Source organism: Oreochromis aureus, linkage group 8 (assembly GCF_013358895.1).
Source record: "Oreochromis aureus strain Israel breed Guangdong linkage group 8, ZZ_aureus, whole genome shotgun sequence".
NCBI classification, from domain to species: Eukaryota; Metazoa; Chordata; class Actinopteri; order Cichliformes; family Cichlidae; genus Oreochromis; species Oreochromis aureus.
In genome coordinates, this window is record NC_052949.1 from 15,845,862 (window position 1) to 15,873,767 (window position 27,906).

The 27,906-nt window shown below is 38.9% G+C and overlaps 1 protein-coding gene across 1 annotated transcript in view; it reads right to left on the reverse strand.

Moving 5' to 3' along the window:
• LOC116329820 (protocadherin-15-like) overlaps positions 1 to 27,906 on the reverse strand; it is a 209,712-nt gene that overhangs the window by 168,909 nt on the left and 12,897 nt on the right. Inside the window, exon 2 of the mRNA XM_039616856.1 lies at positions 14,257 to 14,407. Within this exon, the coding sequence (XP_039472790.1) occupies positions 14,257 to 14,377 (121 nt within the window). The 5' untranslated portion in view covers positions 14,378 to 14,407. The remainder of the gene's footprint in view (positions 1 to 14,256; positions 14,408 to 27,906) is intronic.

Consider the following 27,906-nt stretch of genomic DNA (forward strand, 5'->3'; position numbering starts at 1 on the left):
TTTTTGAGGCTTCTAATGGTGTTCAGATGTACTGTTGCCGCATTCCATTTGTCTCAGGAGGAGGATGTCGGCGCTGGAAGTGACATCACTCCAGAGTTTAGTATATTGCAATAGTAAAGTTTATAAAAAAGCTTTATTTATTGATTTTTGCTCCTTAGGTAAAGCCATTTATACATCACTAGCAATACAGCACAATGCTTGTTTTTTTGCATTTAAAGAAGCGGTCAAAGCATATGTGAATGCTCACTCCTCAACTTTGTGAAAAACAATTACTGCGTGACGCCACAGAAAACATGGGTTTCAGAGCACAGTGTGTAAAGTGAAACAGCCTTATCTAATACCAGAGCCAGCTTGTCATTGGTCAAATCAGTAGGTTGCTTCTGCAAGATATAGGTTCCTCTGACTTAGTGGTTTGTAACTGTCATGCACACACTTAAACTCTGTGAGATACATAAATCACTCCTGAGCCAAACTACATTAAATTTGTGGACTTTCAATTCATCAACTTCAAAGAAAATGGTATAAAAGTGGTATGAAACTCAATCTTAAGATAAAGTTGTTCTGGGTTCATATGTTAGTTAAATTTAAATTTGATAAAACACAATTGCTGCTTTAATTTCCCATTTTTTTCAATATTTCATGGGAAATGAAAAAATCTTCCTTTACTGCACACAAGTAATAGTGTATAATATTATTTTTGTGGGTTAGATAGCTAGATATTTAAAGCAAAAGACTTTGGCACAGAAGAATAATCTTCTGTAACCCAAATATTTTTTATGCCTACATCATCCACAGTCCTGTTCATTTCTTGAAAAATACACATATTTCCCTGGATGTCAAGCTGTGTCATGGCTTCCAGGCAGGCTTTGAATGTTTTATTAGTTAACTCAGAAAATATTTTCTCCCTCAAACCAAATGATGTGTCTAGACATATTCATAAGCTGTATGTGTTTTAATTGCAAGTCTCTTGCGCAGCAATGGCCAGCATAATTATCTGGACACTCAAAGAGTAAGTAATCTACTCCAATACAACTGCTCTTACACATAGTTTAGAGTTTCACAAAGTTTAAGCATTTTCTAATTTTGCCGTTGTTGTCGAGAAGGCGACGGGCCACGATGTCCACGCCTTTTACCCCTCCGAAGCTTTTTTCTAAGGGTGGATTTCAGGTTAGCAACCGAGAAAGAGGATTGAGCCATGGAACAATAGTCACTAGTTACATCACACTCTCCCAGCTGGTGCATGAGGGTGTGGATGTGTGTGTGCGAACAGCAGATGACAGATGTGTATCCCCTGCCTCACTGCCTTTTTATCCTTCAGTGTAAGCTGATGCCCCTCATATATTACTAACCAGCCATTTGTTCTCCACGGGGCACCTCAGTTTCTCAGTCTCTCTCTACCCACCATCTCTCCCCTTCTCCCTGTCTCCTCTAATTTGCCTCCTTCTTTCTACCTGTCAGCCTGATTTCCCCCTCAAATAATAAAAATTAAACAGTATGAAACAGTAAACAGCCTGGGTTGTAAGTTAAAGTGGCAGATGAACATGATGAGATTTCCCCAGATGAAATGAGCTAAGTCTTTTAAGGTCGTGCTAATTTAAAGTTTCTCTCAAGTGCAGTGAATTCTTCCAGAATAAATATTGATTAAAGCAAATTCTTCCAAGTGTTTGCACAAAGATGGAATGAATTTTGTTGCCACTCTGTTACCAGTTTCCAAATTAAATAATGCATTAAAGCAATCCTCTGTTTCGCTGATGAAGAGTCACATTCACAGAAATTCAAATTCTCTGCTCTTTATTTCAAAAGGTCACAGGCATATTTTCACACCCATTAAAGTGGCTCACGAGACAGTTAGCATTCTCAAGCATACAGGCGCTCATATCATATCCTGCAAGTATCTACTCATGTTCACCTTCAAAACTTTACCTGTATATTTTTATTCTCTCATTGATATGTACTTGTCTTCCTGTAAGCGCTCACAGAATCTTCTTTAAGGATACACTTTTGCTCTCATCTTTCAAAGTTTCTTGTAAAGAAATATATAATCACTGAAATGACTTTGTGCACGAGCAAGTGAATAAATCCATCTAATGCCAGCTCCCTGTCAAGCTGATGAAAAGCTCCACTGAGAACTGTGCAAGGGGAATTGGGGTGAAGCATTCAAGGTGCGGAGCTCATAAAAAAGACTTAAAACTTTAAAATTCAGACAATATCACAGGTAGTGACAGAAAAAAAAAGAGAGAAAAGTTTAAATCCTTTCAGTTTTATCATCATCAAGCACGTCTTTATTTAAACTCAGGGCGTTTCAATCAATAACTCCTTTATTTACTATTCAAATGCAGTCCATCTAAATTTGGCAGGCACAATAAGCAGGTACAGGTTGCCAAGAGTGGCAGAGAAAAAAAGTCCCCATTAAGAACAAAGTTGACTAAGAAAAAACAGAGAAGTGACTTCGACTGTTAACGACCAAAGCAGTGATCCGCAGTCAAACCAGGCTCGAGCTTGCAGAAAATGACTGTCATTGTTTTCAGTACATACAGACCCATAACCAAGCAACTGTCTCCTTGGTACAAACATATGCATGTTGCTTAGGACATGTTTTCCACAACTCCATGTGGACACTGACACCACTTTACACAGTTTATACAATCTAACCCTTATGTCAGTCTGCTCCCGCACACACTCACACATCCTAGAGTTACCATAAAATATACATGTAGAGGCCGTGACTCAGTGGGACACCTGGACAAGCCTAACTGTGAGTTTCTATGGCTACGTTCACACTGCAGGCGAAAGCGCATCAAATCCGACTTTTCTGACCCTATGCGACCCATATCTGATCATGGTATGAAAGTTTGAACTGCACAAATCCGATATTTTCAAATCCGATCTGGGTCACTTTCGTATGTGGTACGGAATCCGATACATATCCGATGTTTTAGAAAGCGACTGCTGTTTGAACGGTCATGTCGCATTATATCCGTCTTTTACGTCACTGACACAAGACAGACGCCAATTATCAGCGCCGGAGAAGCGCCCGAGAGGACATTGCGAACGCTTCCTGGCCATCCAGTGTAGATGTTAGTGAAACTGTTGGGAAGACAACGTGAACATTTTATTTGTACTGTATAATCTGCAGATTCTGACAGAAATCTGCAACTATCCTTTGAAGCACCGCTCCTCTCTAAAACAGCGATAAGGATAATTATTAAATTATTAATTATTGTAAATAACAAAATAACATTATAACTTAAAGCAAAATTGGGAAACATAAAGTCAGAAACAAGTCTTTATATTAAGGGCCATCAGTCAAACAATATTGTTTGCTCTGGGTCTAAACAGAGCCCGTTGTGTGTGACGCCTTCTTCTGCGCATGCGGGCCGCTTTGAGGGTTCACACTAGAGCGCGTTTGCTGTCACATTTTATTTGTAGTGTGAACAACCAGACAAAAAAATCGGATTTGATCAAAAAATCGCAATTGAACATTAAGACCTGCAGTGTGAAGGTAGCCTATCTGATTGGATACAAAGAGTGAGTTACTCCACACTGAGAAGACAGAGTGCATTAATGCATTGATCTTGTATTATTGTGACCCAAGTAAAAGAATTATTTGACATTCCTTAATAATAAACATAGCATTTTAATTATTGAGTTTTAGAGCCAAGCTTTGGCTAAGGCCACGTTTCTCCATTTCCATTCCTTATTTTCATTTCCAGTCAACCTTTAAATGCATCTAGATATATGTGTGGCATAGCAGAGAAGCATAGACCTGTTGGGAAAATAAGTTAGGGGAAGCCTAGATGACCTGAAAGACACTAAATGTAAGAAATTAAGAGTTTTGACGTCAGTGAGTTTGCAGGCCACACATGATATAGACAGACTTTGTCTTGAACCACTGTGTGTCTTGAAGTTTTGCAGACCTGAATGCAGGGGACTAAACTAAAATGTATTATCATAAGCTCACATAAAAAAAGACCAAAAAAATTCCACTTTAAATTACAACATTTGCAATCCCCCTACAAAGGCCAAGAAATCCAAATACCAGCTATCTCTGGGTACACAAGAGGCACACAGCAATGTGGAGAACAAAGCAAAGAATAAGGAGAGACTCCGACAGTATATACACAAGATAACAAAGGGAGAGGTAACAGATGGGGAACACAGCTGAAACCAATCAGGCACAACGAGACAAAGCAAAAAACCAAGTCAAGTAAAAGTAAATAGAAAGCACCAGAGACACTGGGTGTCAAAATAAAGCAGGAAGCAAATAAACAGGGAAATACCTAACACGGAATCAAACACTTTCCTTGAGCAGTTGCAAAAGTAAAATAAAATGAAATAAAATGAAAACTCAGGGAGGGGTGCCCAAGGGTCCCCTTGCCCCACCACCTTTGAAACTTCATAGTTAGTCGCCATGGATCGAATAAGATCTAGCTTTGAAATTTATTTATGAACCTGTTCTCTGATTTCAGCTAATCCCCATGCTAAACCTTCTGAATATATCATTCGATAACAAATTAATAGTGTGTCTGCAGGAGTTTCATTCATGGCAGGAAGTCTGATGGTGTGGACTAACGTGACAGATTGCTGAGCCAAGGTTGCTTTCTTCCCAAATGACAGTGAAGAACACCACAGACATCCCTGATCTTTCAGAGCCATCACCTTGGCCTGCATCCATTTAAATAATTGATTCATTTCATCAGATGATGTTTCAGATTGGCTGTGTGAGTGATGTATAGTTAGCTATCTTACAGGGTACTTGTTATTTATGTATGTTAATATAAAAAAACAAATCTTCACATTTTGGCATACACATATAATCAATTTTTTGCAGATGAGAACATCAATCTTACTGCATATCTGTGAAATGAAAAGGAAGCTGTAGTGAGCTATTAAAGCTAGTTTAGCATAGCTACACACTGTATATATATAGCTCCACATAAAGGTTGCAGATTAACCAATCCAGCACCTAGGCCAATCCTGATCGCAATGACAATTTTAGTCAATTATTGTAGTAAATATATGTTGACTTAATAACCAGTAATATACCAGATTAATGGCAAAAACCAATTACATTTAAGGGTAGCACTGAGGAAGCAAAGTTTTCGATTTCTCGCAAATTGTTTTCTATCTGAATCTGCAATAGTTTCTAAAGCTTTTTAATCATTTTTTACCAGGCCATATTGAGAAAAAGCGCTGCTCATTTGAGCACGTTGTACTTGACTGCATTCTGCTTGTTACCATCTGTTATATATTTGCATGGCTTCTTTGCCTGAAGTATACACAGTGAAAGGGAAAACCCAATGATGGTGAACTACAAAATATGCTGGAGTAATATGTGAACATACTGTGGCAATAAAGGCAAAGAAGCGTAATCTCAACAGACGCCTGGGTTGATCGGATATCTGAAAAAAACAATATTGCTCTCTCAAAGGAGAGAGGAATTTGAAACTGCTTGATTGATGGCTACATAAGTTGAATCTGGCATACCAAAAAGAGAAAAGTAAACATTTTATAATAATACTGTCTAGTCTCATGAAAAAGACTGAAGTGTAATGGCAAATTTAACAAGAGAGGAGACTGAATAGCTTCATGTGTGGTGTGGAACTGTAATATATATATATATATATATATATATATATATATATATATATATATATATATATATATATATATATATATATATATATATCCCAATAAATCTTCCAGAATATCTTTTTGAGATACTTCAGAAAGATGCTTTGACTATCTCTATTAAATGGTCACTAAATAGAATAGCAGTGACCTTATAATATGTGTATAACATTACCACAGTATGTGTGGGTCTTTAGCCAGTTTGCAAGTTAAATTAGACATTCTTCTTTATACAACTTACTTAATCTCCACAAAAGGCCTTTCAAGACCATTTAAAAGCACAGTGTTAAAATAAATGAAAATGGTAAAACAAGAAGCCCAGCTAATATGCTTGCCCATTTATTCTATCAAATGCTGTGTCAGGGCTGCAGCACAGCACAAAGCATATATCAAATTGTTTTGCTACAGGACTGCCTGGCTGGCTGACAGGTTTGACTCCTAAAAATATACTACGGAATCTTTCAAACACAAAAATTGAGAGACATGGTTGTAAAAGGCTGAAATACATGAGCGGGCAGAGTGGAGAAAGGCTGTTTTTTCTTTTAAAAGTTCTCCTGTGTCATGTTCTTTTTAAGCTTCCATCAGCAGGTACACCCATCTACAGTCCCTGGGGTCCGATTTCTCTCTGTCTTTACCCCTCTACCCAACCAGCCAGCCATTCATCCATCACCCGTCCTATCCATCCATCCTTTCTACCCGATCCATTCATCCATTGAGGACAGAGCAGGAACAGAGGGGACAAAATTGGTGAGGAGACTATTTCGGGGGAATAGAGAAGAGAAACGAAGGGGAGAATTGGTGGAGCAGGGTAGGCTGAAAGGGGAGAGAAAGGGGGCAGTTGTGATGAGCGGATTGATGGGGAGTAGTGATGAGAGGAAAGGGGAAAAAGGAGGAAGAGGAGAGTAAAAGGAGGGGATTGTCGAAGAAAGACAGTGCGACCTTGTGTTAGATTGATGCATCTCTGGAGAAAACGGATTGTCGACCCACTTGAATTCAAAAAACGGAAAAAAAATGTATACACACAAAGACACGCATACGCGCACACAGACTCAGTGCTGTAGGGATCACCACTTTGTCAGTGTGCTGGCTTATCCATTATCCTGCCCTCCCCCCTTTCTCTTTCTCTATCTGCCTCAGTGTGTCAGGTCTGTTCGCAGCCAGTGCAGGGTTGAACACAGCAGTAGTGGCGATGATCGGACAGCAGTTAATCTGAAGACGCATAACGGAAATACATAAACACCTTCCCAGCACCCAAAATGCTTCTTGGGTAGCCTGCAACTGCACCAGGCTATGCACATTTCAATCTATAGATCCAGTCTGGCTATTGACTATACTATTAGCTGATGAAGTTAAAAAACTAAATAAAGGACTAGTTTGACATTTGTTCAATATGATCGACTGATACAGAATCCACAGAGGTGATACTTCCGAAACACCTCCCACAGAATTCAGAGAGACATTCTTGGATACCTTGCCCAAGTCCACAAAGCACATAGTTGTGCAAACTTCCACTCACCCTTAAATACCCTTGAGATGATAAAGATCTTCAACCATGACCAGGACAAAAACAGCATTTTTCCTCGTGAATCTGAGGTTGGACTACCAGACGGAGTCTCCTGTCCAGCACCCTGTTGTAGAGCTTCTTAGGGATTCTGAATAGTTTAATCCCCCTCCAGTGTCCATTGTTAGAGAGGGGAACCACTGTCACAGTCTGCCAATCTGGAGGCCCCTAGCTTAGTGTTCCAGAAGTGTCCAAACCAAGACAGGCCCACAACATCAAGAGCCTTAAGGAACTCGTGACAAGTCTCATCCACCCAGGAGTCCTGCCACTAAGGAGTTGTTTAACTGCCTCATTACCACCTGATGGGTGAGACACCACCCTCGTCCCTAGAGTCTGCTCCTTCTACGGAGGACGTGTCAGTGGGATTGAGGACATTCTCAAAGCCTTCCTTTCACTGCCTGACTAAAGTTAAAGTCAAGCAGCACCCAACCTCACTCATGCGAGGAGAACACTGGTTTTCCCTTCTGAGTCCTCTGATGATTTGCCAGAATTACTGTAAAACTGCTTCAAAGTTGGCTGAAAGCTTAACTAATCTTCGTCTACCGGTACCTGTCAGCTGCTTGTGGAGTCCAACAGGCTAACCAGGTTCAATAGGACTCCTTCAGCCTGATGGTTCCCTTTACTTTCAGTGTTCACTGTCTGGTTCAGGGATTAGCACAACATTTGCTCTCTGACCTATCATTGTGGATCGGTTGTCTTTTCTATGTTCACTTCAATGTTTCCCTCTTAATTTGAACTTTGAAATCTTTCAGTTCAGCAGAACTTTGAATATGTCCTTCAATACTATGTTATGCACATCCAAACTGAAGTTCTCCATACTAAATATTATGTTATGTTTCTGTTGTATGTGTGAGTCAAGTGCAGATGATTTGGTAAACCTCACTGACTTATCATCATAAATAAGAATTGGGTATGTGGAAAGTAATATACAGGGATGGAGACAGCAGCAGGGGGTAGTGCCAGTGGAATGACATAGGGAAAAAAAACAGCAATAAATGTTAGAGGGGTAAGGCTCCAAAAGCAAATGGAAAGGCAGAGAAAAAACAATCTAGAGAAATACCAGTCTGCTTCAGAGATGGGGTATAAGAAGAAAATGGTAGACAGGGAATAAGGGACAGATAAGGACAAAAAGAAGCTGATATAACAAAAGATGGAAGAGACATTCCCAAGCATCAAAGGAAAGCAGTAATAAATATTAAAATCACCTTGAAAACTCCACCCACGCACACGCACAAGGGAAAAATGTCTAACTAACAAATCGGTGTATGTCTCTGTATGTGTGTTCTTAGCTTAGCTTGACATCTCTTCGTCCCATCCACATCAAACTTGATGGATGTACTGCTAAGGACTTAAGTGCAGTGCCAAACACGAGGTGATTAGAATGAGGGGTGGCCTCATTTTGGAGGTCTCTTCCCTGCTGCTAGGCAAACAATCACCATTATCAAAAGCCTTATCATCAAAGGCAAATGTATGCTGTCATGACGCAATATATCAGTTCAGATCGTGTTATATGCTATACTGCAATATCATATGTGACCATGATGTCACAGGATGAGCTTGAAAGAAGATCAAAGTGGACCATTTCAAAGAATAAGATGTTAGGATTAGAATTTTAGAGTAATACAAGTTATTGGGACTGAAACAAGACCACATCCAAATAAAGTATAAGACAGCCTGGGCTAATAAGTGTATTGAGGTCGCTGTGGTAGTATTGTAAATCTTAAGTTTCGGTCTAATGTTACTTTGGATGTCAGAGGATTAGACAGGTATTTATTAAAGCACTTCAAAGTATGAGCAATCAAATAGACATTAGTAAGTCTAATAAAACTGAGATTATGCTATTTAATTTGCATAAGAACTCGGTCTGCAGTTATGCAGGCCAGAGTATTAAAAACAGATATCATTAGTCTTGTGCAATAGACAGGCAAGTCCCCAAACAAGTCTTTCTTCAGCAGCAGCAGCAGCGTTGTGCAAAGTTTAAACTAGTTTACAGATGATTCATATTCACTTGCATCTAGTCTGCCACTACCAAGCATACAATAATGACATACAGGTGATATAAGGTGCTGATACATGGAAAGACACTTGGTTACAGTCAAGAAAGGTAGCAATGCATTGACAAAATGCAACTGATAAAAAACAGCTAATAAACAACCTGATTGAAATGTGGCACCCCAGTTTAAAATGTTTTTGTGTCATGCAGCTAATGACAAAATGCCTAAAGAGAAGATGATTCTTTGCTAAGTTGTCTGTTATGTGCATGTTACACCAAATAATTAAAAATTTTCAGAAGCAGGGTGGAGGAAACCTTTGAGGAGTGGAGCTATGGACATTATATTCATCTTTATTGCACAACAGTACAAGATCATGATGGTGACGTGCAAACTGCATGCAAGAGAGAAACAGCTAAGTCATACTGCTATGGCAATACCAGCGCTTTCAATCCACACAGACAGCATGCTAGCGCAAAGCTAGCAAAGAACACAGGGTAATTTTATGGCTGAGTGCATGTCGACATATCCAGAGTATGATCTTCAAGTGATGAGTAGCTAAGCTCCAAGCATTGTAAAATTCATTTCTACCTGTTCCTGCTTCTTTTCTACAATCGCTTTTGAGACTCTTTGGTCTAATTTTCAATTTTGCTCCATGTTGTAAGTTTTGTGTTCACATGTATGCACTAATTATATTGTATATGTTTGCAATAGGATACTTGGTAATTATGTGAAAGTGTATTTAAGGTCATGATACAGAGTAATGCAAAAGTCATTCAACAAGTAACGACAAATTAAATTCTACTGTGAGTGCAATGAGTAATTATGTAACTTAAATACTCACTGCATTACTTTAAAGAACAATAACAAGTAATGTGTAATGCTTTACTTTCTTTTTAGCAATAACCCCAATATCAGTGTTATGCAGACAACACTGGTTCATCCTTTGAGATATTTGCCTTTTTTACAGTTAAGTGATTCATAGGTCGGTTTAACAAACAAAGAGAAACTTTGAAAGGCCTTTAGAAACTACTGCTCAACACCCAGTTTATTACCATCAAGATGAAAATTATAACAAAGTCTGGCTCTGTAGAAGCCAAAAAATAAAGCAATGAGGGGTGCGTTGGGACTTTTGCACAGTGCCTTTATAAACAATCAAGGAAATGGCTTTTCAAACACTAGGCTACATTAATAGCTTAATATCTTTAGTGATGGATGTGTCGTGCTGGTTCGTGATACACAATCAGCAAATGTATTTATATCCTCACTTCTAATGCAACTTTGACCACACAGCTGTGAGTGTGGGTTCATTCACAGTGTGAGTGTCACCTCATGGTGAACGGCTAGTGAGTAGAAGCAGGTTGTCACGCTCATGAAATTTTGTGTCACATCTTTTTCCCAGAACATCTAAAAAGCTTTCTGGTATGACAAAGTTATCATAACATAACATAACAGGGTAAAGACGAAGGGGAAAAGCGGGATATCCAGTTGATTATGTATTGTGAAGGTTTAATTTTTTAAATTTACCATCCTGACATAGAGGTAATTACTCAGGTTCAGCAAAACAAATTAAAGTATTTAGTCTTTAGAAAAGAGCATGTTGACCATCAAGCTCAATATGTGACCACTTGAGCATAACATTTCAGCCTTTTTTTTGACTCTTGTTCACATGCGTCGATAAGTCACAGTCAATTAAAATAAACAGTGACGCACCATGCACATGCTAGCTTCAAATTAGTTCATAATCAGTCAAGTTAAAACTTCAATTAATGTTTCTCACTTGTCACGCGGAGAAATTGTAGATGTGAATATGATGACAACGGCTAAAGTAAGCAATTTGTGTGCTACAAATCAAAATGATTTCAGCAATAAGTACTAAGATGTTATTAATCGGAGGTAGTGCCAAGTTTCTAGTGATGAAGACAAACAGGAGCAAAAGAGTTTGGAGTAATTACAACTTTCAACAGCTTTGCCCGAAAGCTTGATTTGACTCATTGTATGTTTAATCATCTTGGGATTGAGGCTCATTAAAAATATACTGGTACACTTCTCACCCGGCAAACGAAAAGTGAGTAAATATATTCCTACCTAGGGAGCAAGGCTAATTAAAACATCCTAGTACCCTTGTCGTGTGATGGTCCAAAAAGCTAAAAGCAACCGCTCATCCTGGGACATGAGCTCATTAATAAAACACCAGCACTTGTGTCATAAGGGGACCATAACTGAGTAAAACACTGTCAGTCAAAAGGGTACCCAGGCTCATTAATACATACTATTCTTGTTATAAGCAGTTCCACCAGGATAATGACAGGATCTGTTTGTTGTAACTGAATCCAAGTGGGCATGTGTGGTAGGGTTGGACGATGTCTACCACACTGCAAGACTATTATAAGCGTGTGAGTGTGAGTAATACTGTAGTCACACTTGTTTCATTCCACAGCACTACCAAATTATTGGAACCGTGTGCAATGACATTGCAGTATTCTTGCCTTTGAAATGGTTACTGCGAAGATGGGTACAAGGTCTCTGACCACTCGGACTCTGTTGCAGTCTTTAAAACAAATTTGGTACAAATTTGGTCAGTCCTCTATCAATCAGATTGTGATTGAATGGGATCAAGTTAGCAAGTGCATGCAGTCTGTTTGTGATAATACAAAGATTAACTATAAACATTTGACCACATACACTGAGATTAACTTTAATTCACTATATAAACTGTTTACAATCAGAGTCCAGCCAGAACCTCATAGATTTAAAGCAGTAATTCAGAAATTCTTACACAAATAGTGACATAGTTGTTGTAAGAAGGAAACTTAACTGCAAAATGACACAGGCACTCAGTAACTTTGCTTTGACTGCAATATATCCAGAATACAACCGGCTGGCAACTTGTTGAGCCAAGTCCTCCTTTGCTAAGAGACATGTGCAAACCTTTGTATTTGCCATTTAATCTGTCTGAAAATGATTGCAATCAGTTTGATTTGGATGACAATTGTTTGGAGACATGTTCCCTCCCACCAGGTTACCTGCACAGGAACTACTTGCTATTGGTCTCTGACTGCAAAACAATTCAGTTCAATCATTGGCTAACCACCAACGTTTCCTAACTGAACAAAACTTGTTGTTATATTTTTACTCTAGTATCACTGAGCTATAATATCTATAATATCTATATAGTAAATATATATATAGTGTGTTTGTTATAGCATGGTATTTGTTCTGTGTTTTAATGGGATGAGCCAAAAAAAAAAATGAACATGAATACTCTTGATTGAGCCTTTAAAGATGCTGGGTGTCATTTAACTTTGGGCATGTGTTACATAAGGATAACTTGTAAGGGGAAAGGCATTTTTAAAACTTAGTTTGAAGCAAGAAACCAAAATTGAGGCTAGTTTCTTTTGTTTTAACGTTTTGGGTGATCAGTGCACGTTCCCCTTCTATCTCTGCGCAGACGCATGGGCGCTCAAAGACGCTCACCTCTGACTAACACCCCTGTCACTTAAATGCCAACCAGATAAATCTCAAGGACTAAGAGTTAAATGGAATATTAATATTCAGATAAATTGAGCAGAAAGTCAAGAGAGTTTTACACTGAGCTCTCCCATAGGTGATGACTTCATTTATCCTTCACCTTGCTTCAGCTTCCGCTCGGTTCTGAGAAATCAGAATGTGGATATTTCTTCAGTATTACAATAACTTATTGTAGGCAACCTTTCCCCTTTAGTTATTGCTTGTGTTAAACTCATTGCATATTACTGATATATTGTGAAGTGATAGAAGAGATACTCTGTATCACTAGGGCTGTAAAGCAAGTGATTTAACACCTACCTTAACATTTACATTGGAATCAATAGCATGTCTTTGGTTAGGCTATTGTGCTTTTGCTTCTTCTTCTTGTATATTATTTGTAATTTCAATGAAACTTTCATATAAACAGAACTATTACATGACATTTACTAAATTAGCCCGTCTTTAATACTGTCTGTAAACAAGACAAAGGACTTTAGGTGATGACCATATACATTTACAACATGTCTAACAAAAAGACCCCCATTAAATTGCTATTTCTAACTTTGAGCTCTCAATAGGTTGCAGTTTCACTGCGGTGGTTCACTGTCAGGTTTGCCTCCCCAACTGTTTTTGGAGTCTTGTGAGGTTTAGTATCAACATTCTTATCCATCATGCAGCGCCAACAGGGAGGTGTCTAATTAGTCCCAAATTCATTCTGCAGCATGACAGCGGTCCCAAACATACAGCCAGAGTCATAAAGAACCATCTTCAGAGACCAGGAGTCCTGCAACAGATGGTATGGCCCCCGCAGAGCCCTGATCGCAACTTCATCATGGCATTCTGGGATTTCATAAACAGACATGAGCAACTGAGACGAACTGTGGCAACTCCTCCAAGACTTTACCTGCTGAACACGTTGAACAACTGTGTTCACGTGTCCGTCCCAAGCACCAATAAAGCCATTACTTTTTCATATACAGCTTCTTCAAACCACCATATTGGTATTTCAACAGCAGAAATATAGTTTGGTCTGCTGAACCAAGGTGCAATACAGTACTTTGAGCCATGACAGTAATTCAGCAAAAAAAAAAAGGAAAAAAAATCATCATTATTTTATGGATAATTGAGATGAAAATGTACTTTTTTCAGGGTGAGCAGGGAGGACTATCGCTACATGGTACACTGCATGTAAGTCATAAAATCAAAAAGAATCAATAATCCACGAAGCGTGGCTTAAACAGATGGTATTAATTCTGAAGTACTGGCAGAAATGGGTATAAAATGTAATATAAACAGGAAAAAAAGCTGCAGTAGATGTTAGAAAAAAAAGTAAAAGTGATTACATTCAAGATCCGTAGACAAGATCTTGTCACACATGAAATCGTGAAAGAATCAAAAATCCTGCACTTTACTACCTAAAATAAGCCTTGACTCAAAAAAGTCATGCACAGTGCTGATATTAAAGCAGACTGAATTACTGCATGAGACACATAAGACAAAACAAAGAGACAAAGTGGAGAGGGAGGACAGTGATCAGGACATGCAAAGAGAAACTCGCTTTACCTTCCGTGTCTTGGCCAAGGCAGGTTGATAGCATCAGCAGATACAGGACTCCCATTCCCGTTACACTTGACCATTTGCACCAGCCCCATGACAGCGGCCCCGTTAAGCGCATTCTGACCATCTTCACCACCGTGCTTCACCAAGCATCCAGCTGGGCAAACAGAGAGAGACAGAGCAGACAGTTAGTCCCAATCAACTGATTCACTTTTATCTGTGCAGTCTGCAACATTGAACGCAGCAGCATAAAAAGTGGCCTCACTCATTGAAAAATAGAGAAAAAAAAATTCAAGTAAATTGCAGGTGTTGCCTTTATGTAATGCCCAACCCGTACCCAGGATCTCAGGGAAATGCAATCTGGAAGCATATTTAGAGATTCTCTCCACAACTAAAAGAAACAGGCAGCAGGCAAAAGGAGTTGCAGAGCATTTGATTGCAAGTCTTCTGAGAGAGCAGAGAGGATCTGCAGAGGGTTATGGATATGGTTAAGCTTAGATTAATGTAATGTGAAAAACACTTCACCTGCAATCTACTCCCTTGCATTTGAATCTCAGCTTACCAAGTTTGACTTCTCGGAAAATGGGTGCACCGATTTCCCATCCCTTCAGTAGAAAAAGACACTTTCCATATTGACATCGCCCTCCGTTACATCCCTATGGGTGAGACACCATCCCAATCCAAAGCTCAGATATCATTTAATATTCGTTTTGTGTCTGTACCTCACAGCCACTTTGTGGCAATCTAACATCTTTGATCAATCGTTGTGCTCGTGCATGAAAGCAAATGATTGTTTCACAGGGATCGCCGCCACAATGGGAAATATAGAAACCTGTAGATGATGAGAGGGAAGGAAATATTTTTGTGCAGTGTAAAATGCCAGTGGTGCTAACACCATCTCAGATCTTGTGGTGGAAAATGTGCCACATTTGAAATGCTCCACAGAAGAGCGGAGAGATATATTAAGCTGGCGCGCATGCAGTCTTGTCTGTGTGTGTGCATGTGTGCGAGTGTGTTTTTACCACTTAGGATGAGATTCATTAAATGTCATAAGGAGAACACGGAGATGAAGGGGAAAAAGTTTCTTTGAAGTTAAAGAAACATTTGTATACTGTCTGACTCTGTGTGTACATATCTATTAATTGGTCTTGGATTGGTTTGTAGCGGCATCATTTAAAGTGAGTTCAGTTAAGTACAAGGAAAAACATCTTTCAGTCTTCAGAACAGTCACGATACTGACACACATTACTACATCAATCTAAACACTCTCAGTCAAGTGTGAGCCACACCTAAGCTCTCTTATGTATGATCTAAGGTCTGGTAACTGTCTGTTAATGTTCAAACCCTCGCAATTTTAGCTTTTAATTGACCGCAGTTCCTACAAATCAGACAGATATTTGGTAAATGTCACGGCTTAAACACAGAGGTGAGTACAAGGGAAATTCAAAATAGCACTCATAATATCAAATCAAGTACCTCCATGCTGTGCTTTCATCTTTCTATCAGAGCTGTAATTTTTTTCTGCACAAGGTTTCAGTTACTTACATCTGTAGCTACTGATGTGTCTTAGATTACAGAGGATGAGTCTTACAAGCACTGACACTGACGGTGTCTCTTGTTAAAAGTTCATTTCTCCCAATCACGGAATTCAATTACGTGAAATACTCAAGATAGTGAACTATAATATGCAAGCACCTTACCCTTGTTTCATTCTTTATCTGCTTATTTTTGCAGTCACACTGAGAACATTATTTAATCTGCATAAAAGATTACTCTGAGCAGGACCTTAATATACTGATACTGAACTCAACTAGGCTTATTCGGTTAGGACAACATTAACTGCTCCTCATCATGCAAAATCTGCTGTCTGTTTAATTAGAGACTAATTTATGAATCTCCCGTGGCAGAAATTCCTGTGACAGAGTCAAATTACTTTTGCCCAACCCTCTGAGTGGAGATAAAGTTGGCTGAGAATGAAAATAAAACTGTGATATTCCACCAAACCTCTGAGGGGAAACCCTGTGACTGGGACTTGAACTAAGAGCAGCTTTATTTAACAAGTGCCTCTTAGACTAAATGATTCTCATAACCGAGTATGACATATTAATAACAGGTTCGTCCAGCTCTACGCGCGTACGTTTCCAGCTTTAGAAATGACAGTGTCACAGCAAGCCTGCAGGAATCTTAAAGCTCCTTGGATATTGTAGAGACATGCTGTCTCAACAGAGAATGGATGTCTCAGCTTCAGAAGAGGGAGCCAGAACAATGCCCCAGGGCCCAGAAGGTAAAAGCAGCCCAGTATTAAGCGGGCCCTTCCACACTGCACAGAATGCATATATTTGCTGTCAAGTCCTGGATCTGTCTCAGGAGCCAGAGCTTAACTTTTTTTAATGTAGTTTACATTTTCCTTATGAACTGAATTTTAGCTGCACATATTTACTCAATTATTCCAAACTCCACTGATTAAAAATAGGCGGAGCTTCTGAAAAGTTTTGATGGCACTGGTCGTGCTGGAAAGTGTATTACTGTATGTGTGGGATCGCTTTTACGGCAACAAGTGTCTTTTAGCAGCATTTTAAGTGTTTAACAAGCCAAAGCAAAAAAAAAAAAGTTGTGTAAAGAAGAAGAGCAGAATGAGTATACTGTCAGGACTTGAGACTGGAGTGGCTGCGTCAATGAATTTGCCGAGCATAAGGTCGAAAGATGAAGTACGGATGGGCCAGCAGTTTGTCTTTGTGCTTTTGTAAAGAATTAAAAAGCATGTGTGGAAAATCTGTAAAACAACTAGAAGTTGATCCACTGGAAATGATTCTTGAATGAAGGATTCGATAATGAGGGATTCGCTTGTTTGGAAGGTTACCCCATCCAGTCAGTCTGTGGGGATCTGTGGTTAATGGGCTTCTCCATTTTTCCCCATGCCTGTAGACATCACAGTTGTTTTTCTGTTACTTTAGCAAGTTGCATTTACTCCAGTATGACGTGGCGGTATGTCTGCCCCGGGGCCAGTCACGGAGGTGTTAGGCCTGTGGGCAGATGGGTCTAATTTTTATGAGTCCTAAATGTTTCAAAACTTTGAGTGCACATCTTACACACATCATTGTTTTCATCCTGTACATTGATGCAGTGCCTCTTTCTATTAAATATGTAGACATTTTCAGATCTTTTCTTTCTCCCCCTTCCAACATGAACCACCCAGATCAATCAAAGCTTGAGCCAAAACTGCAAGCGAGGCTGCTGTTTATTCTTTTCTTTTTTTTAAAAGGGCCAAACAAAATTATGCCAGTGTGTTACATAATGACATACAGAAGTCACCGATAGAGGGTGAGAGTTTAAACAATGCAAACTAGCCAACACTGTTTGGACACGAAGGAGCCTTTATAGTGGAATTTCGGCTTTGCAACTGTGTTTAGCTATTAAAAAACCTATAAAACGCATAAAAGAAACTGAAAACCAAGCAATCAAGTGAGCAGACTAATAAACTACAGTGTCAGATACTCAGAAAACAGCCACAAAGTAACACAAGCTAAAGGAGATAAGTTGCTAAGCGATTGTCTTGACAAATTTTATGTGTGTATTTATGTGCAATGAATCAATTGCAGAATTGATTCATTGCACTTAAATACATACTGCAGAATGTGATTAATTGAATCAATTAATCATATTCTGCAGCTAAATTATGTGGCGGTTTGCACTGTGCATAACAAAATGCCAGCTCACTTTGCTGCTGTTAGTGGTGCTAGCGCTAGCAGGCTTTTCTTCTTTGCATCCATGCCCTTCTGCTCAATGTAGTTATGCATTGTTCAGGTTACAAGTGGGAATATGGCAGTTTACTCTACCACAGCCAAAATACAGCAGTGGGCTATCTGTGTCCTTTCATAAATAGCCATGTTACATGGCTAATGCTAGTGTTTTATGGCTGATAGCTGCTAAAAGCAACTGTGAATAATTATTTAGCCGTTTAGCTCCATTAGCTCCCTGTTTGTAACCACTATCTTCAAAGCAGTCTGTTCTTCCTCTTTGCCTGTTTAGATCAGCTCTCCTTTCACCTTGCTTGTTTACAACCTTCCATCACGGAGCGAGCTGCTGTTTGCTGAGACTAGTGGCAGGTGGTTGAGTAACATCTTACAACTCATAGTTTATTGCCATTAACAATAATATAATGACAAATGAAACACAAAACACAATTTGTCAGAGTTATAAAGTATTAGTGTTTTTTTTTAAACATAATTGGGTCAATTTTATATCATAAATTTAACCCTTTTCCCCATTATTCAACCACAGGTGATGTTATATTCAAGGTTCCCAAATAACCTTATCTCCTAACTAGCAAAATCCCATGATGCATATTTAATTTATACATTGAGCAACGAAAAGCATACAGATATTGTAAATTGTACAGACTAAATATGTCATGGCATTTATTATGAACATGATGTGTACAAGCCTAGCAGGTACAGCATGCAAATGAAATTTATTTGTCATTTGAGTAATAGTTGTTGTCGGTTTCCTCTAAAAATGGTTTAAAAAATAATACGCGCTTCAGGGTCAAGATGTTACCTTCGATTAAGCATGTAGCCACTCAACAACAATTATTTTTAATTGTCACACAAACAATAATGAGTCACAGTTTCCTTTGAAACCCAGTCACCCTTTGAAGTGAGAGTCTTATAAGTTAAAATCATTGAGTTCAAAACCTCACCTTAACAATCAGAGTAGAAAGTAATTTAAAATGGACTTGTTTAAGACAACAACATTGAGTAAAAGTGTTTAGTCACCCATTCTATAAAGTCAAAACTGTGGCAGTATTAATGGTAGATACAGATCTGTGCATTCTTAAACGTCATATGAAAAAAAATGAGGTGAAGGCCGCTGAGATGAGGTGATAAAACTGTGGTATCAGTTTGAAAACCTGGCGTCGCCTCGTTCTTAAGTTATCGCATTGACAAACTTGGGTGAGCAAGTGCTTAGAGGACAGTAGGAAGGAAAAACAGCCTTTTAACAGGAAGAAACCTCCAGTAGAACCTGGATCAGGGAGGGGCGGCCATCAGGGTCCGGGTGAGGGAAGGAATGTTCTTTTTCTATTAAGCTATTTAACACCGACCCATGAATCAGTCAGACATTAAAAAGGCACCTAACCCAAGAGATGAACCAGTGTTGTGTCTACACAACATGACAGAAAACTTCATAAAGAGCCCAGTTTAGATCATATCTTTGGCACAGCCTGTCACAAAGACACATAATTTGCTCCCATTTCTTTGGCTGAATCTATGAAAAAGGTAAAACATATCAAAGTTTGACAGGCACAAAACAGTATTTTTGCACCAACAAGATGATTCTCAAAGTGCTATCAGCCAAGAATCAGCCTCATATACTGGATTTCCACTTTTGTTTGCCCATGTTTCAAGAAGTTGCGGCACCTATTTCACATTCTCCTGGAAAATAAAAATGAAGGGGCTCAAGTTTTTTTGCACAGTACTATATTATCAACAGACATTTTTAATCAATAAATACTGATTTAATCAGAAGGTCTTTTGTTGATTCACTAAGCCTAAATGTCTACAATGAATATGCAAACAAGATGAGGAAGTTCATCTGAATGAAAGCTCGCCTCAGTAAAAGAACACTGTGCTTCTGCCAAGCAATATGACCCCAGCTTCCTGATTAAGTCTAGATCAATCACAATTAAAGAGATACAGACAGAAAATCACAGCAGCTTTAATCAGAATTATCAGGCTTGAAAACACTGACGGGCTGAAAAAGCTGCCACTTATTTTAAAGTGATATTGATAAAGTTAATGTGTCCTAAATTTGGTGTAGTCAGGCATCCACTTTAATAGATGCCAAATTTATGTTTAATTACAGAAAAAAAGGGAAAAAAGGCTTGGAAATCATTAGTTGTATCCATATGGAGAACTTAAATAGGACACACTTAAAAAAAGAAGTCTAAGAGTGCAGAAGAATTCATTTTATGCCAGTTGGCTTTCCTGGTTGAATAAATATAACTTTGCTTTATCAGTGCTACAGTCCACTCTAATGCAAACACGTGTTTTAGAGATTTAACAGTGGGATATTTGATGCTAGAGCTAAAAAGAAGGATTCTTTTTGCATCATGCATGACACAGAATATTTGATAGCAGTTACTGACGGCACCTTTGCATTATAATCACACAGTACTAACACAGTGTTAATACCTGGCCTGCAGTCCACATCAAAACAGCGCACTTGTTTTTTGCGTAACTAGTTAATACACCAAATTATACATTTTTTGGTATATTTAAAGGGAAATGTGCCACATAGATGTTAGCTATATTGTGCAATTAACAGCTCAAAGCTCATTTTTAATGCTTGTTCTTTGTCAGTGGTTGCCAGCGTTGTGCTAGTTGATGTAATAAAAGACGTCAGTACCAGACAGTTACAGGGAATTAAAACAATTTGGCTCAGTCAGACAGCTAGACAGATTGTCACAAAAAAAAATCAATTTAAGAACAGCAATAATCCATCTAAGGAATTTGTTGTATCAATAAAAACACATTTCCATATACATTTTTGGACTCATCTCTATGAAAAAAGAAGTTCTGGATCACAACTGTGAGACTCTTTCTGCGTGTGCATGTCTGTGTTGGGCAGAGTCGCTGCCTCATGTTTAATTCCCTGCTAAAGTTGACAGAGCACTCTGGCAGACAATAGTAGGCCATGTTGTAAGCGTCAGTAACCAGGATGAAGTGTATTAGGGCTGAAGGCGCTTCTCCTCTGGTGGAACTTCAAAAACTTTTATTCCTCCAGAGAGGAGCGGAAATACACCCAGAAGAGCGCGAGCGAGCGCGAGAGAGACTCAGACAAAGGAAACGAAGAGGAAACGTGGAAATGCAGTGGAAACAGAAAAAGGAAACGGAGAAAACAGAGAACAAGAGGAGGGGTGGGTGGAAGGGGGGGGATGGTGGTGGCAACAAGAGATCACTTAAGGAAAGAGGAAGCAAGAAACAAAGAATGAGACTTTGTCCATGTCAGTACTACACAGACAGAAGAAAAGAGAAAATAGGAAAGAGCCAGAGTCTGTGCCCTGAACTTTAAAGGTGACTGCTTTGATTCAAAGGTTTGCTTATTACCTTGATTTTTTTTCATTTAGAGTTTCCATTATTCTGATGTATTTCCAAACCACTTTTTATCTGAACAATCAGTTACTGAACCAGCCTGCTTTAACCGCGTATTGAGTGCTCCAAATGGTTACACTGCATTAGCAACCAGAGCATGTAGCTAATTAGCACTATTACATAATGGCTTTTTTAAAGTGTTGTATTTCATCCTGTTTTTACACCAATGCAAAACCTACTTCTATTAAAAAAAAGAAAAAAAATCAAAGTTAAATTCACCGCATTGCTTCAATAGGACACGTTAACAGACAATCCTGCTGCTTTGTCTTTGTTTACATTCATGCACCAAGTTGCTGGACATCTTTATCCAAAATTATGCCTCCCTGTCAGAACCTGATATTAACCAAGCAACCGAGAAGAGCATAAGTTATGACAATGATTCATTTGTTGATAGCATTCTAAATAGCTAAAGTAGTTATCTAGATTAGTTATTTGTAGAAAATCAATAAATACACTTATGTACAGCTATAATATATCTGAGCAAGGTTAACCAAGCCAAAATTTGGATCCTGAATCACCATCGACTTCTAGTCTTTTCTCAGCATCTTGTCATGATTGACAAAAATACTTCCAAAAAGTCCGATATAGTTCTTAAACATCACCTTTGGTGTCCTTTTGATATTTTCTAGCAAGCAAAAGCTTCTATACAAGAATTGTCTTCTACTGTTTTTATTGATTCGTTTAAACTTTCTTAAAAAAAGAATAATAACATGGAAATACACTTAAGTGATGACTCAAACCCACAATTTTGAGTCCAACATTTTTCCTAAACTCTTGAAGTTTTGTCGTCGTACCATGACCTGTTTTGACCATAGAGATGATGTAAGGTTTAATTTATGTGCTCCTTAAAACTCCTAATCAAATCTTCAGTAGATGGGCAGTTTCAAAGGCATTAAAATACTGGTGCATGGGACACTGTGAGCTTTTAAAAGCTCAGCTTAAAGGTGTGCTATAAATAAATTATGCTAATAAAAGTCTGTAAAAGGCACAATGACAACTGACTAGTTTTGTGAACTCAACAAGGGAAACAGCAAAGTGGCATTTTGGAAGGACAGGCGCCCCAGACGACGCATTAAAGGCCTAGACCTGGAAGTCAATACGTCACATGTTAACAAGAGGATACTGATCGCAGGGTGGGGAGGAAATAAGAAGAGGGTATAGCCAACATATTGGAAGGATAAAGAAGATAATAAGGTAGAAACTATGGCAAACAAAAAAGTTAAGGGCCCTAAAAACAAGCGAACAAATAAAACAGACAAGCTTTGGATCGGAAAAAACAAAACTTTGGGGTTTAAACAGATGAAATATTGATAGATAACATGTGTTTTGTTAAAAATAGTAATATAAAGAAGCTAAGTAAGTTAACCTGAAACAATAGGAGAAAATAGAGACGTTGACATGCTGTTTTAAGTTGTTCAGCTCCTTTTCTGTTTGTGATCAGCTTTGTCGTTGCGTGTGACTGATGAGAGGTTCTCGCCGTCACTCTGACTGACTGTATATGTGTGTGCGCAGAAAAAGACAACAAATCAAAATATTTTCCTTTAGCTGTCACGACCGACATCTGACTATGTCTTCTCTGTCAGTCCGTCTGTTTTGTCTGCCTGTGTTGCTTGTGTAAGTGTGCGTCTGTCTTTTTTTTTCAGTGTTCTGTTTGCTTTGTATCTTTCACAGTTCCTATGCTGCCAAGACAAGACAAGAAATTTCCCTCTTCTTTTCTGTTCCAACAGATGGCTGACAGCCTTATGCTGAGCAACTTACTGTGGGGTTTACTGTCAGGCTCAAGTGTGCTGGACAGAGAGCAAAATGATCCGCGACTCGCCGCTTGTAGGATGGTCTGTAACAGAGCCGCGGTGACACGACAGCAAAACACAAAGCACAGTGACGTTTTTTTTTCCCCAAATCCTATTGACTCAAACTTTTTCATTTTTGTGTAAAAATCATTCAGCATTTAAGTTGGCTTTGAAACATAAAACAAAAGAGTAGCTTCCAATAATCCTGCACACGTAGCCAACATTTAGAGTCTGCTTTTTGTTCCTTGTATAAGCTTGTATAATTCTGTCAAATGAAGTCTAGAGAACACATATAGATGAGATTTACAGTAATACGTGCCCCTGCATATGGAGTTTGAACAGCCATTACACCACTTAGGTGGGAATGCAACATGCTGATTAGGGATATAATGCAGCAGCATCAGAGAGCACAAACACACACACTCATATCCACACGGTGTGTTGACTAAGCTCGTTCTGTTCTGCCAATCTCAGCAAGTGTCACAGGGACAGGCGGCACCTGCTAGTGTGAAGAAATGGTAGCCAAATAACATCATTTCCCTTGCTGCACCCAAGTGGACAGAGAAAAATATTCAGTAAGAGACAGAAAGTAAGCGCATATTTTCAAAGTGTTTTTAAAGCCTCTGGTCTTAATGCTAAGGTTCTGAATTTATGGTTTTCAATAAGTGAAAAAGAGTGGTATTCAGAACAAGAAGAAACTAAAACTCCCTGATAAACAAAGTGAAAGGCGCAAAAAAAGAATATAAGAATGTAACCTAAGGAGCTTGGAAAGATAAGCATCTGGACTTCTTTAAGTTTCCTTGAAGACGTTTCACGTCTCATCCGAGAAGATTCTTCAGTTCTAAGAGTAATTGGTGGAGAGTCCCAGATTTTAAGCCCTATGGGAGTGTCCCCAGCAGGGTCATGAACGCCCTATTGATCCTCTACCTAATCACATGAGCTAAGGTGTGAAAACGGGTGTAGGTGACAATCAGCCAAGGTTTTGGGTAAACCCATTGTGAAACCTAGCCCCACCCTATCATGTGATTTCCTGAGGTCAAAAGGCCCAGGATGTGAGTGGGCGTTAAGGCGTCTGGAAAGGTATCTCAACACTGGATTATAGATGGGGCAGACAGTTGGTGTCGTAAGCCACCGCCTCTGTTCAAAGATGGCCATTCACAGTGGACATAGATGGCTTCTTTCACTCCTCTTTCAATGAGCAGTGCAGTTCTATGCTACCTTTATTATCCAGGGTAACAAAGTTCTTTCTGAGTAGAATAAAAAGACTCGTAGCCACAAGCTTCTACTCAAACAAGAGCAGAAAAGATAAACAAAGGCAGGAATAGAGCCCAATAAATAAGTTTATAAGTAAATAAGGAAAATGTAAAAATGCAATAAAGCTTTCCTTTTATTGCTAATTAAAGCTAGCTAACTGTTTGTATAGCAGTGAGATGTTTTAATACCACCTTTGAGCAAACTCTCACTCTCACCGCAAACTCTCATTATAAGGCTTCCAGTTTGTCTTTCGCTGCTTTGTGGGGTTTCATCTGTACTCAAGTTGCAATTTTTATATTTTCAGTGGCACTTGAAGCAATATTGGAGCCAGAATACTAAAAGATAGGATTACACTGCCACGTATTCATGTCAACAAAACTGACACTTGTCGCAGTAAGATTACCTCAAGTGCTACCAAATGAATGAAGCAATTTGTAGAATTTGTTTGCATCTGCCTCAAAGGGTTTTCCTTTTCTAGATGTAATCAGTCTACTATTGCTGAGCTCATGGAAAGCACAATAAAACAAAATGTAGGCTGTGGAAATATATGTATCGATTAGTCGTGTCAACCCAGAAGCAAAAAGAAGAAAATGGGCAATGCAGAACAACATTTGTGAATATACAACAAAGTGACAAAGCCAGACAGCAGAGAGGGGCTGGAAGTGCAAACGGAAGAAGAAAATGAAAAGCAAGTTTGCAATGGAAGCCAACTGTGAATGAAAAGATGAAAAGAGAAAAGACCGATGACAAAATAAATATGGTAACTTAAAGTAAATGAGGAACAGAATAAAAGATTCAAAGTAAAAGAAAGCAAGAAAAGTAGCAAATATCAAAGTGTGTCACATATTACAGGGTAATTATGCACTAAAGCATTAAAAAGCAGCAAGCTACAAACATAAGTGTTTCTTTTAATTATACTATATATTAGTAACACTATACCAGCAATACTATTTGCAGTCTTGAATTATTTAAATACAGCAGAGGTGGTAAAGCAAGAGCAGTTTAAATTAGTGGGCACTAAAAGACCCAATGAGGGAAGTGAAGTCAGCTGAGGACAATTTAGCCGCATATCCAATGTATTAATTCCACATAGGACAACCAGTGAGTCGTTCACTGAGTATGTTTTGTCACATCTTCCAAGGTCTGGTTGCATTTAGGGCCTTTTAATAAAATGAATCCCTTTAAGTTCTTTTCTCTTGCTTTTTAAATAGGAAAACAGCTCTCGGCTGGGTGGCTGTGAGAAAACTTACAATTGAATTCAAGGTTTACTTGGTATCAGAGTGGAAATCTTATCAGCGCTTCTTCAGTGAGTATGAGAAAAGCAAATGTAAATTAAGTCAAGGTTCTCTCTCTGCTCCTGTATTCTTAAGAAGTGGCTCAGAAGGCGTAGGAAACCCTTTATCTTGCCATTGTGGTGCAAAGTAAGTGCACAGGATGAGCAGGTGTGGCAGTTCACCCACCAGGTGCTTGACAGATAGATGCTGTTAACTAAAAACCTCAAGCCACAGACTGTATCTCAGTGTAATTCATGGATTTACTCGCTGGTTTGTGGACTCTGGTCGTTTTGGAGCCAGAAGTGACCAGTTTGGGACAAGAGGATAGAGTTAGTCCTCGGCAGCACAAGTCTGTTAACTGACCCCAGAAACCACCAGTCACCAGGGTAAAATGTGTATTTCCTTACTGGGTGATGAGTTACTTTGGTTACAAACATGTATAGCCTTCCTGCTATTGCTTTGGTCCCCAGCAATGTTGTATTGCACTTTTTTAAGTTTCACTGTCACTCTTTCTGTCTGTAGACAAGATGGCAACAAATACAGACAGCAATTTGGTGGCAACTAAAGCAATCGCAAGGAGGTTTGTGGTATAGCACACTCTTTGCAACCCACTGAACCAGCAACCTTAAATAACATCTCAAGTTGGTTGGGGAATACGCATTTTTCTCTCTAGACTGATGGACACCAGCTAAGGCAGCATGGCAGATAACTACCATATGGTTAAAAAACTCAATAAATATATAAATAAAGTGCTAGAATTTCAAAGACACTACAAAGACAGGAAGTAAAAGAACAGGGGACAAAAGGAAGGAAAGGCATTGCCAAAATAAAACAGGAAGTAAAAAAAAACGACACAGCAACAACAACATACAATTCAAGACACAGGGAGTAAATACAGTGACGCACTGGGAAAACCAGGAAATGAGAACACTATAAATACAAGAGTCTGTGACGAAAGAGGAACCAAAATTTAACAAACTTAAAACAAGAACCTGACACCGTGGTACTGAAAAGGACCCAGACAAACTGCTGGTTAAGCACAATCAAAACCCATGTGGCTAGAAAGATAGTACGAGTCCTTTATGACAAACAACTGTTTATCAAGTCTAAAAATCTTTAAACAAGATATTTTGAGAAGCTCCCACCCACCTCTGGAACAGACAATCATTGTGTGGTTGTTGAACTGACACCATTACTGTATTTAATCATTAACAATTAATAAACTCTGCCTTGCTTTGCTATATTTTGCATTTTGTCCAGTCTCCCTCTGCTCTCCCCCCCCCCAGTCACGATGCATGGGTGCTCCTCCCTGGGGCTGGTTTCTATGAAAAGGGAGTAAAAAAAGTTCTTCCTTCCCACGGTCACCACAAGCTCACTGATAAGGTGTCATGTGATTACTGGGATTCTTTACCTTTTAATATAAAGAACCTTGAGGTAACTGCTGTTGTAAATTGGCAATATATGAATAATTGAATTGAATTGAATTGCATACCACTGCTTGCACATTTTCAGATCTTTGCAAACTTAACTACAAGCTGTCTATCAGTGATCCCTGCAGGCACGGGCATGTCTAAAGGGGGGAGGAGGGAGGATAAGCTCCGCTGCCTAATTGGGTTTAAAGTTATTACGACTACTTGGATGCTGCTAGAGCTGTCCTGAAAGAGAGTTTGTTATTGCTCATGACTGACAGCCTTACCAAACAACCCCATACCTATTTAATCTTATACTGAGATTAAAAAAATCATCACTGGTGAGCTAAACCATGTGTCAGTATAGCCATAACCACCCCTCTACATGCTCTACATCAAAATATGAAGCCTATAGCTCCTGATTAGTGGACTGAACATTTATTTCCTGTCTTTCTTTAAGCCTTCATATTTTTTTTCCTTTTCTCTTCCTGGGCAGATCTTTGCAATGCATCACACAACGGAGCATAGTAATAGTGCATGTGCTGGTGTATTCACATGTTGCCTCTCACATGTGAGGGAGTGAATAATGAGGCATGCCCTGTGGTTAACATGGAGTAAGTAGGTGTTAACTATGACAGATTGTGCTGCCACTAGTGACCATGGCTGATCAGTCAGATAGCCTTCACCTCCCTTCTCCTCAATTATTTCACAGTCACATAACTGTACGGGTGGCAATAAATCTCACATCTCATTTAATGTGGTTGATTTCACCTCTAAT